The sequence below is a fragment of the Sceloporus occidentalis genome, unplaced genomic scaffold, assembly GCF_023333645.1.
Source record: "Sceloporus occidentalis isolate IW3139 unplaced genomic scaffold, rSceOcc1.0.p SCAF_322, whole genome shotgun sequence".
Taxonomy (NCBI): domain Eukaryota; kingdom Metazoa; phylum Chordata; class Lepidosauria; order Squamata; family Phrynosomatidae; genus Sceloporus; species Sceloporus occidentalis.
Genome location: NW_028317302.1, coordinates 37,290 through 48,895, shown reverse-complemented (window position 1 = coordinate 48,895; position 11,606 = coordinate 37,290). Strand labels below are relative to the sequence as shown.

The window sequence follows — 11,606 nt, the reverse complement described above, 5'->3', positions numbered from 1 at the left end:
GAAGCACGGTGACATCATCATTATATCACCTCCCAACATTCAGAATAACATCATCATAGTGTATTGCAGTGGTTCTCAACTCATGAGTCACGACCCTGTCTTAAGTGGGTCGCGGAGGGTCAGGGCCGGACTGGACGCATACCGGGAAAATTTCACTTTCCTGGGGCTGCCTTACACATTCTAGCGGCAATCCGCGAGCCGCAGGCTGTCAAGACCGCGGCCGCAACAATCAGGGCCATCAGGCAGCCTCCGGTCCGGCATGTACTTTAGTATTACTCCCCAATCGTTGCTTTGCGGTCGCTGTCTGCTCCTAGTGGGAGCTGAATAAAGTTTTTCTCTGATTGCTCCTCCCCTCTTCCTGCTGCAGCCCGCGGGCAGCCTTTCCACTCCCTCATCTTTTCTGAGGTAAGTATATATTTTTTTAGTGTACTAATTATGTATATAATATATGTGTATATATAATTTGCTCTGCTGTCCCTATTGCCTCTGTCCCCCACTAGGACACAGCTCCTATTACCCCACCAAATCCCCTATTACCCCCACTACAGCCCCAGTTACCTCACCACAGCCCCCTATCCACCATCACAGTCCCTGCCCCCAACACAGTCCCTGTCCCCTACTCCTCACCACAGCCCCTATGCACCATCTCAGCCCGTTACCACAACCCCTGTCCCCCCACCACAGCCCCTATGCACCATCTCAGCCCCAGTTACCCAGACACCACAACCCCTGTCCCCCACCACAGCCCCTCCCCCCAACCCCTGCCCCCTTTTTCCCCACCATAACCCCTATCACAGCCCCATTTACCCCACCACAGCCGCTTTCCCCCCACTGCAGCCCTTATGCACCATCTCAGCAGAAAGCATCCCATGTTTTCCCATTAGTTCTACCTCATATGTTTCAATGACTGTTTGTTTATTTATTTATTGGGTTTTTGCCTCGATGGCACTTTCATTTCACTAGCGCTGTGATTATCCGTTTGTTTGTTTACTGTTTAAGAAGTGCATATATATATATATATATATATTTGATTCCATAAAACAACTTGTGCAGTATTCCACATATATATATATATATATATATATATATATATATATATATATGTGGAATACTGCACAAGTTGTTTTATGGAATCAAATATAATGTTTCGGAAATTCAATTATTTTTGGGTCGCGACTTAATGACCAAAGACAAATGTGGGTCCTGAGGATACACGGGTTGAGAACCACTGGTGTATTGTATAGTGGAGCACTGTGACATCATCATTATATCACCTCCCATCATTCAGAATAACATCATCATAGTGTATTGTATAGTGGGGCACGGTGACATCATCATTATATCACCTCCCATCATTCAGAATAACATCATCATAGTGTATTGTATAGTGGCGCACGGTGACATCATCATTATATCACCTCCTGTCATTCACATTAACATCATCATAGTGTATTGTATAGTGGTGCACGGTGACATCATCATTATATCACCTCCCATCATTCAGAATAACATCATCACAGTGTATTGTATAGTGGAGCACGGTGACATCATCATTATATCACCTCCCATCATTCAGAATAACATCATAGTGTATTGCATTGAGGAGCAGGGTGGCATTATCATTATATCAACTCCCGTCATTCAGAATAACATCATCACAGTGTATTGTATAGTGGAGCACGGTGACATCATCAGGCTAAGGTTTTTATCCAAGTTACTGCTGGGTAAGTAAATATGAAAGAGACCTGCATGGTTACATCACCGTTACCTGTATTCAGGCAAACAAGGAGGAGGCCCAGGGCACTCAGCTGGTCCAGGCCGTGAAGAAGACCTAAGAAATGGCAGTGGGTGATAACGGGGCAAATGGCAAATATTCCGGACATTGCGGCCATCACTCCGATGAGCTCCATACGGGACAAAAGAGAGATCTCCAACTATGAGGTAAATCTGTTGCCCCCCTGCTGACTTTAAATCCCGTCTTTTTTTTTTTTTTAATGGAGAGGAGAGAGAGGGTGCGGCCCGCGTAAGATCGGCAGCCAGGGCAACCGATCTTACGCGGGCCGCACCTCGAGCCCTGCTACTTACCTGTGGGAGGGTCTCCTGTACTGCATAGAGGAAGCGGAACCTAGCAGAGTTCACGTGACATCACATGACTCTGCTCCAGTCCTGCTTCCTCTGTGCAGTACCAGAGAACGCAGAGGGAGGCCGCGCCCTCTGCTGAAGTCTGTGAGCGGTATCGAGGAGCTGCAGCGCAGGTAAGGCGGTGGGGAGGGTGTTTGAATGAGTATGCGTGATTGAGGGAATTAATCTGTGAATTAATGAGTATATGAGTGTGTGTGATAGCATGGATGTGTAAGTGCTGGAACCTAGGCATGATGGGACTGTGGTTGCTGTTAGCAATCACACTCCTATCATGCCAAGTCAGCCAGTACATGCTGAAACCTAGCTAGCTGCCCCCCTTGTGTATTGATGCTGCCAGCAGTATGGGGTCTACACATCGCTTGCAGCCACCCTGTACCAGCATGTACCGGCTGACCTGGCATGATAGGAGTGTGATTGCTAACAGCAATCACAGCAAGCAGAGTCCCATCATGCCTAGGTACCAGCATTTACTGGCTGGCTTTGGGGTGTGCAACCTGTGATCTATGCCTGTAATTTAGGGGGTTTTAAATATACCTTTTGATGACGTGTTTTTATGTGAATTCCAATTGATCTTTACCTGCAAAGCTGGGTTTTTGAGTTATTCTGTAGATCCATATCTATATATTTCCATACATTATTTATGTATACCTGCAAATACAGGGTTTGTATGTCTTATTCAGTTGATTAATACCTGCAATGCTGTTTCCATGTATTTATTCGATCTATACCTGCAATGCTACGTTTCATATACTGTATACGTTTCATACGTTTCATACGTTGCATACGTTTCATATACGTTTCATATACCTGCAAATACAGGATTTGTATGTCTGAATTTCAGTTGATCTATACATGCAAAGCTTGGTTTGTGTGTTAATGTGTTGATCTATACCTGCTATCGGCAACTGGGGCTAATATTAATATATATGGGCAGCAGGGGCATCAATACACAAGGGGCAAAAACACTAAGGGGGATATAAACGACAATGCAGTGTGAAAAATCCATCCTGATGTAGACATCTGTGACGTAGATTGTGTCCTGCTGTTTGTGTGTTTTTGGTTATCAGTGTAGCAGAGCCTGTCCTCGGGTGTGTGTATAGGTGTTGGTGTGGCAGAGCCTGTCCTGGTGTGTGTGTTCAGTTGTCAGTGTGGCAGAGCCTGTCCTAGGGTGTGTGTTTGGGTATCAGTGTGTCAGAGCCTGTCCTGGTGTGTGTGTGTGTGTGTGTTTGGATGTGGGTGTGGCAGAGCCTGTCCTGGTGTGTGTGTTTGGGTGTTGGTGTGGCACAGCCTGTCCTGGTGTGTGTGTCTGGGTGTCGGTGTGACAGAGCCTGTCCTGGTGTGTGTGTCTGGGTGTCGGTGTGACAGAGCCTGTCCTGGTGTGTGTGTTCAGTTGTCAGTGTGGCAGAGCCTGTCCTGGTGTGTGTGTCTGGGTGTCTGTGTGGCAGAGCCTGTCCTGGTGTGTGTGTGTTCAGTTGTCAGTGTGTCAGAGCCTGTCCTGGTGTGTGTGTTTGGTTGTCGGTGTGTCAGAGCCTGTCCTGGTGTGTGTGTCTGGGTGTCGGTGTGGCAGAGCCTGTCCTGGTGTGTGTGTCTGGGTGTTGGTGTGACAGAGCCTGTCCTGGTGTGTGTGTCTGGGTGTCGGTGTGACAGAGCCTGTGTTGGTGTGTGTGTTTGGTCATCTGTTTCCTGGCACTTAACTTACAGTAGGAATTATTTAATTTATATTTATCCAGAGATAAAATGCCCTCCTGAAGTTGTAGTGACTTCAGGGGACAAAACGTTCAAGGCCCTGAAATCATTTAGTGGAAAAGTTATTTATTGTGTTATAATATTTATTTCAAGGATTAGTCGCACTCAATTGTGGCTTCAGGCTTCCCATGTTGAATGATCAAGTATTATTTTAGCCCAATAACAAAAGTAGAATTCCATAGCACATTACTTTTGGAAATTATGAATGCCCCCCCAGTTTGACTGTGGTATCTTGTGTGCCCCCCCTATATATTGTTTCTAGAGTCGCCACTGGATGTATGGCAGAGCTACGCGGATCATAATCATGATATTTAGGACGGTGCAGAAGAACATTACGAAGGGAAATGTCTAAAAGCTTCGTAAGCCAAGCGAGAGACGGAAGGCCGGAGACCCTCTGCCCCCGGAGCGCGGCTCGGATGGAGCACGAGCGAATTCAAGGCTTAATAAATCATGGGCCCCGGTGAAATATTTATGGCTTCGCTGCAGTGGAGAACAACGTCTGCGGGGGCAGAGAAGAACCTCTCCATCGCGTTCACACAATGTCAGTCGCAGCACGGACCCCCAACGGGCAGAAACACACTGACGATATCTGCCCCTGGACCACAACGCCGAAAGTCCTGAGATAATCTGTCACCTGCGAGCTCCAACGTTCACCTTGGCACCGGGGGGGGGCAGAAACAGGAATGTATTTTCTTGTAACCGTTTCGTATTTGGTCATTCTCTCCGTTTTCCTTGAGTTCGTAGAGCTGCTTTTTGGCTTAACCCTCGAGCCCCCAGAGATGTCTCTAGCCCCCTGCGCCGTAAAGCGGTCGTTCTGCAGGAGGCCGGACCAAAGTGGTGAAATGCAATCGGTCAAGAAATAAATAGAAATTAAAAAACCCGAAGAAGAGGGAAACGCGCGGACGAGCAGGGGCCAGAGGATGGAAGGCGTCCGGGGGACCCTTTTCTCTTATCATATGTGCATTAAGGCTTTGAGGTTCCTCAGGACGGCCGGAGTAACCTTGAGGGACACATAGAGCATACAGGTCCCACAATGAAAATGGCATTCCACTGGTTTCCATGGAGATACCAGTCTTAGGGGCCAAACCAGAACAAGCCCCCGAATGTTGGTGGAAGCCACATGCTCATGGAGGACCCAGGCAGCTCACGGAGGGCCCAGGCTGCTCACGGTGGTGTAGCTGAACTTGGAGAGAGATGCCCCGGGGGTTATGGTGTCCTCCTCGGCATCGCGAAAGCGCCTGCAAGGCTTGATGCAGCCGGCGAAGGTGCCCAGAAAGGTCTTGCGGAATCGCTTGTTCATGAAGCAGTAGATGAGGGGGTTGACGCAGGCCGAGGTGTACGACAGGAGGTGAATGAATGAGATGGGAGCCCCAGTCAGGGCTTGGAGAGCCGACTTCTCGTCGAAGGCCCGCCAGGTGTTGGCCACGAAGACGGGCATCCAGCAAATGAAGAACATGGCCACGATGACTATGAGCATGCGGATGACGCGCTTCTTCGCCATGAGCTTGGCCTCGGAGTTGTTGATGCGCGCGCGCTCCATCTTGGTGCAGCCGCTGGGCGTCAGGGTCGACATCTCCATGGTGTTGCGCCGTTTGGCCACCTGAATATAACAGCCGTCTCCTTCTTCACAGCCGGAAGCCATCGCTGCGCTGGGGGCCGCTCCGTTCTTATGAGCTGAAGGAAGGAAGAGACATTTAAGGAGGCTGAAGTCACTGAGAGTCAGGTCCCAGGATACATGAAACGGGGCCCCTGGATACAATAAATGGGGTCCCCAGATACATAAGATGGGGCCCCTGGATACCATAAATGGGGCCCCTGGATGGGCGATATTAATAATAATGAAATGATTTGGAGGGAGGGATTGCATTCTGCACTGCGAAGCTGCACTGATGGACTCCCAACACTGGATAGAGAGCCGAAGAGGAGACTGCTGAGGTCCAGAAAACTTATGTCGTTTTACATCATTTTCTCTTTTAGGCCAATAAAAGGGATCGAATTCCACTAAAAACTCCCATTTTCTGTAAATAGAAAGTTAGGGGTCGGGGCCGCTGTTACCCATAATAACCCCTGGGGGTATAACCGGTTCCCAGGGCTGCTGAACGATACCTTTGGCTTCTTTGTTCAGATCGATCTCAAACTGGATGCCGCGGTACAACTCCCGGGAGATGAGTCCATAGGCCACGATCATGACCACACCGGGGAGGAAGAAGAGGATGGCGAGGAGGATGACGTACCTGCGCGGGAGAGACCCCGACAATCAGTATCGCCGCCATACTCCGCAGCGCTGTACAATGTGTGTTATTATTATTATTTATATATCGCCGTCATACTCCGCAGCGCTGTACAATGTGTTATTATTTATATATCGCCGTCATACTCCGCAGCGCTGTACAATGTGTGTTGTTATTATTTATATATCGCCGTCATACTCCACAGCACTGTACAATGTGTGTTATTATTTATATATCGCCGTCATACTCCACAGCGCTGTACAATGTGTGTTATTATTATTATTTATATATCGCCACCATACTCCACAGCGCTGTACAATGCGTGTTATTATTATTTATATATCGCCGTCATACTCCGCAGCGCTGTGCAATGTGTTATTATTATTTATATATCGCCGTCATACTCCGCAGCGCTGTACAATGTGTGTTATTATTATTTATATATCGCCGTCATACTCCACAGCGCTGTACAATGTGTTATTATTATTTATATATCGCCATCATACTCCGCAGCGCTGTACAATGTGTGTTATTATTATTATTATTTATATATCGCCGTCATACTCCGCAGCGCTGTACAATGTGTGTTATTATTATTTATATATCGCCGTCATACTCCGCAGCGCTGTACAATGTGTGTTATTATTATTATTTATATATCGCCGTCGTACTCCGCAGCGCTGTACAATGTGTGATATTATTATTTATATATCGCCGTCATACTCCGCAGCCCTGTACAATGTGTTATTATTATTATTATTTATATATCGCCGTCATACTCCGCAGCGCTGTACAATGTGTGATATTATTATTATTTATATATCGCCGTCATACTCCGCAGCCCTGTACAATGTGTTATTATTATTATTATTATTTATATATCGCCGTCATACTCCGCAGCCCTGTACAATGTGTTATTTTTTTTTCTATGAAATATTTGAGTTTAAGGGGAAAATTCATTTTATGGAAAGTGCAGCAGAGAACCAGGTGTCCGAATCGTCAACCAATCAGAAGCGTCGGCCGGTCCCGAGAAGCGGACCTTCAGAACATTTGCCCTCCTGCCCCAGATCCACGTGTCGGGGGACCCCGCGCCCCTCCTTCCCCCGCACTTTATTCCCGTCTCGGCTTCTGTTGTTTCCGTCCTTCCTTTTGGAGGCCGAGCGGATTATCGGCGGCCGGCAGGCGATCAAATAACAGCCGCTGCCGAGGCCCTTATCAGCCGGCAGCCAGCTGGGAGCGGAGGTGTTCGCCGTGGCCTCGGCCGGGGTCTGTGTGACTGCGTGCGCTGCGTGTCGCGTGTCGCAGGGGCCGCCGCTCGCTGCTTAAACACTCCTTATCTTGAGTTAAACGCGCGATGCCCTTGTGAAGGTCTGAGATTGGGAGTCACATTGTTGGCGGGCAGACTGCGCCGGGCGGCGGAACAATTATCACAGTGGATGTATCTCCAGCTGCTCGGTCTCACGCTCATTAACCCTTTGATTATGGGATGGCGGGGCAATAAAAGTATTCGAATTTGGGAGCCCGCGCTGCCAGCTTCCATTTACCCTCTGTGTTAACCCTTTGTGCCACATTAACAAAGCCGAAGTGCTCCTCCCTAAATAAAAAGGGGCGCAAGCAGAGCGCGGGGTGCACAGTGAGGGGCATTAGTGGCAGGATGAGGGAGGAGGTTCTGCCCCTCTACACATCCCCGGTCAGACGTCACCTAGAGTAGTGGATACAGTGTCAGGTGTAGGAGGCGAGAACGTCGGGACTTACCATGCCTGCTGCACATGGTTGTTGGGCCATACCATCCGGCACTGGTACCCCTGCCTGTTGCTCTCCTTCATGCTGAAGGGCACGATGGCGTTGTAGACGAGATACGGGATCATGATGACGATGGACAGGATCCAGGTGGCGGCAATGACCTTGTAGGCGTGAGAGCGCGTCTGCCACACGCGGGACTTCAGAGGGTTGCAGATGGCGCTGTAGCGTTCGATGGCGATGGCCACGAGGTTGAAGGTGGAGACGCTGACGGAGAGCCCTGCGGGAGGTGAAAGTCATTACAGACATTATGGTGAACGGGGGGGGGCAAATAAAATCAGCGCAAATAACTCGGGGGACCTGATCACCGGCGGATCCAGCAAATAACCCGGAAGACCTGATCGCCGGCGGATCCAGCAAATAACCAGGGGGACCTGATCGCCGGGGGATCTAGCAAATAACCCGGAGGACCTGATCACCGGCGGATCCAGCAAATAACCCGGGGGACACGATCGCCGGGGGATCCAGCAAATAACCTGGGGGAACCCGATCACCGGCGGATCCAGTAAATAACCCGGGGGACCCGATCACAGGCAGATCCAGCAAATAACCTGGGGGACCCGATCGCTGGGGGATCCAGCAAATAACCCGGGGGACCCGATCACAGGCGGATCCAGCAAATAACCCGGGGGACCCGATCACAGGCGGATCCAGCAAATAACCTGGGGGACCCGATCGCCGGGGGATCCAGCAAATAACCCGGGGGACCCGATCACAGGCGGATCCAGCAAATAACACGGGGAACACGATCGCCGGCGGATCCAGGAAATACAATCAGAGCAAATAACCCGGGGGACCCGATCGCCGGCAGATCCAGCAAATAAACCGGGGGACCCGATCGCCAGGGGATCCAGGAAATACAATCACTGCAAATAACCCGGGGACCTGATCACCGGCAGATCCAGCAAATAACCCGGGGGACCCGATTGCCGGCGGATCCAGGAAATACAATCACTGCAAATAACCCGGGAGACGCGATCGCCGGTGCGCTCACCCATGAAATACGCCGCTGTCCGGCAGATGACTTCTCCGAAGATGAAATTCCCCATGAGGTTTGGGATGAGGGTGAACGGCATGCACAGGACGGCCACCATCAGGTCGCTGACGGCCAGGGACAGCAGGAAGGAGTTGGTGACGGTCCGGAGCCGCTTGTTCATCACCAGGACGATGATGATGAGGGTGTTCCCGAAGACGCTGAGGAGGAAGATGAGGCAGTAGAGCAGAATCCGCACCCAGTAGTTCAGGTCTGAGGGGAGAAAAGAAACATGGAGTCTCGCTCATCGCTCACAAACATACATGGAACGGCGGCCTGAGCAGCAATTTCACCGTTTCCATCATTTTCACGGCGGTAATAAGTGTGTTTTTTATACATGAGGGTTCGGCTCACCACCAGACGTGAAAATGGACCAGAAACACGTTTCCTTTCAGGGTTTTTTTGGTCCATTCGTTTTCAGACAACTAATTTAATTTCCTGACAGAATCCGGAGGATGTTTTCCATGCGGAAATGAAATTGGTTGTCGCTCAACCTCACTCACACCCACACCCTCACTCGCGCTCTCATTCACACCCTCACTCACCCTATCATTCACACTCACTGTAATTTACGCTCACACCCTAACACCCTCGTTCACGCTCACACCCTCAGTCACATTCATGCTCACACTCTTATTCACGCTCACACTCTCATTCACGCTTTCTCCCTAGCTTCTTCTTAACCGCTTATCCCCAGTATCAGCTCCATCAACCAGCTCTCCCGAAGCACTTCCACAAAAGGGGTGGAGCCTCCACGAACACACTCTCCCCCTATTGTAGGCCGTCCCCATGGCTCCACCCTTCTGTGGAAGTAGTCCAAGGGGCCAGAATAATCCAGACGGATTTCAGGAGATAGAGGAGCATTTCTGCCCCTCCCTGTGTCCGAATTCGGCGGAGGAGAAGTGGAGCTGCGGAAAAGAGATGGAAGCGGTCGGCAGAGACAGCAGGGAGACATGGTAAGCGAAAAAGAGAGAGACAAAGAATGTGCCGATTCGCAAGCAGGAAAATGCGCTGGAGCCCAGCGCATTAACGGTTAATAAACGGCGGAGATACGAGATCCCCCGACCGCCTTCTGACGTGCCGGTAAAAGGAAAACGGGACGACGTAAAATGCAGCGGGTTCACCTCGTATAGTTATATAGCAAATCATATGCATAGCAGGGGCGTGGCCCGGTCGGGCTATTTGTGTAAATGGGCGGGGCACTTAGAAGAAGAATAATGGGGTTTATTTACCCGTTTAATTTATAAATCCGTTTCCTGCTGTTTCTATACACATTATCGGGGCTTTTAGGGCTGTAAAACCCTGTGATACCCTCATACCCAGCAAACATTCTGACCTCCTAGAAAAGAGGGGCATCAGGGGAGGAGAGAGGGGTTCAGGGGGAAGAGAGAGGCACATCAAGGTGGAGAGGGGGGGATCAGGGGAGGAAGGAGAGGAATCAGGGGGAGAAGAAAGGGGCATCAGAGGGGTATTGATGATGCAAAGAGGGACAGCAGGAGAGGGGGGGAGAGGGATCAGGAGAGAGGGACAGATTTGGTCACAAAGAGAGACTGGCCAAGGTAAACAGGGACACTTGGCAGGTATGTGTGAACGCTTTATCTCAGCCGTCTCTCCTATCAGCTCCTTCCTGATATCTTCATCTCTTTCAGTCTCTCAATGTCACTTTAGCAAAGGGAGACGGGGGAGGGGGCATTAAGCAAAGTATTTACCCCAGTATGGGGAGACTGGAGGTCTCTGCATTAGCGGGACACAAATCATAAGCAGTCACTCCACGCGCCCAACACCCAGTAACCGCTTCTTACGGCAGAGAATATCACCCAGAGCAAGGGGCGGAATAAGCAAGCAATGTGCTGGGTGTATAGTGGGGGCATTAGGGGCAGGAAGAGGGAGGAGGTTCTGCCCCCTCTATACATCTCTGGTCAGACGTCACCTAGAGTAGTGGGTACAGTGCTGGAGATCCCATCTGCAGAAGGATAGTGAGATTTTGGAGGGGGGGGACATAGAAGAGAGACGAGGGGGAGAGACAGCGGGGAGAGAGTTATGGGGAGAAAGAGAGACGAGGGGAAGAGAACGGGAGAGAGAGAGGAGAGACAGCGGGGAAAGAGTTATGGGGAGAAAGAGAGAGACAGAATAGAAGAGAGGGATGGGGAGACAGAATAGAAGAGAGGGATGGGGAGAGAGACATAGAATAGGAGAGGAGAGACAGCGGGGAAAGAGTTATGGGGAGAAAGAGAGAGACGGGGGAGGGAAAGACATAGAATAGAAGAGAGGGATGGGGAGAGACAGAATAGAAGAGAAAGACGGGGGAGAGAGAGATATAGAAGAGAGAGATGAGGGGGAGAGAAAACGGGAGAGAGAGGAGAGACAGCGGGGAAAGAGTTATGGGGAGAAAGAGAGAGACAGAATAGAAGAGAGGGATGGGGGAGACAGAATAGAAGAGAGGGATGGGGGAGAGAGAATAGAAGAGAAAGACGGGGGAGAGAGAGACATAGAAGAGAGATGAGGGGGAGAGAACAGGACATAGGAGAGGAGAGACTGCGGGGAAAGAGTTATGGGGAGAAAGAGAGAGACGGGGAGGGAAAGACAGAATAGAAGAGAGGGATGGGGAGAGACATAGAATAGAAGAGAGGGATGGGGAGAGACAGAATAGAAGA

General features: G+C 50.1%; 1 protein-coding gene across 1 annotated transcript; it reads right to left on the bottom strand.

Moving 5' to 3' along the window:
• Positions 1 to 5,032: 5,032 nt before the first annotated feature.
• LOC149274580 (cholecystokinin receptor-like) lies at positions 5,033 to 9,575 on the bottom strand. Its single transcript, XM_089505289.1, has 5 exons — positions 9,532 to 9,575; positions 8,914 to 9,191; positions 7,875 to 8,139; positions 5,995 to 6,122; positions 5,033 to 5,562 (listed from the first exon to the last, which is right to left on the bottom strand). Exons 1-5 carry the CDS (start codon positions 9,573 to 9,575, stop codon positions 5,033 to 5,035), a joined length of 1,245 nt encoding a protein of 414 aa, XP_089361415.1.
• Positions 9,576 to 11,606: the final 2,031 nt, after the last annotated feature.

Excerpts from the sequence above, each read along its gene's own strand:
- LOC149274580 (XM_089505289.1), bottom strand. The coding sequence starts at position 9,575 with ATGAATGTGACTGAGGGTGTGAGCGTGAACGAGGGTGTTAGGGT. Across the intron at positions 9,192-9,531 it reads GTGAACGAGGGTGTTAGGGT|ACTCCATGTTTCTTTTCTCC; the intron begins GTGAGCGTAAAT and ends GCGATGAGCGAG. Across the intron at positions 5,563-5,994 it reads TCTGAACAAAGAAGCCAAAG|CTCATAAGAACGGAGCGGCC; the intron begins GTATCGTTCAGC and ends TCCTTCCTTCAG.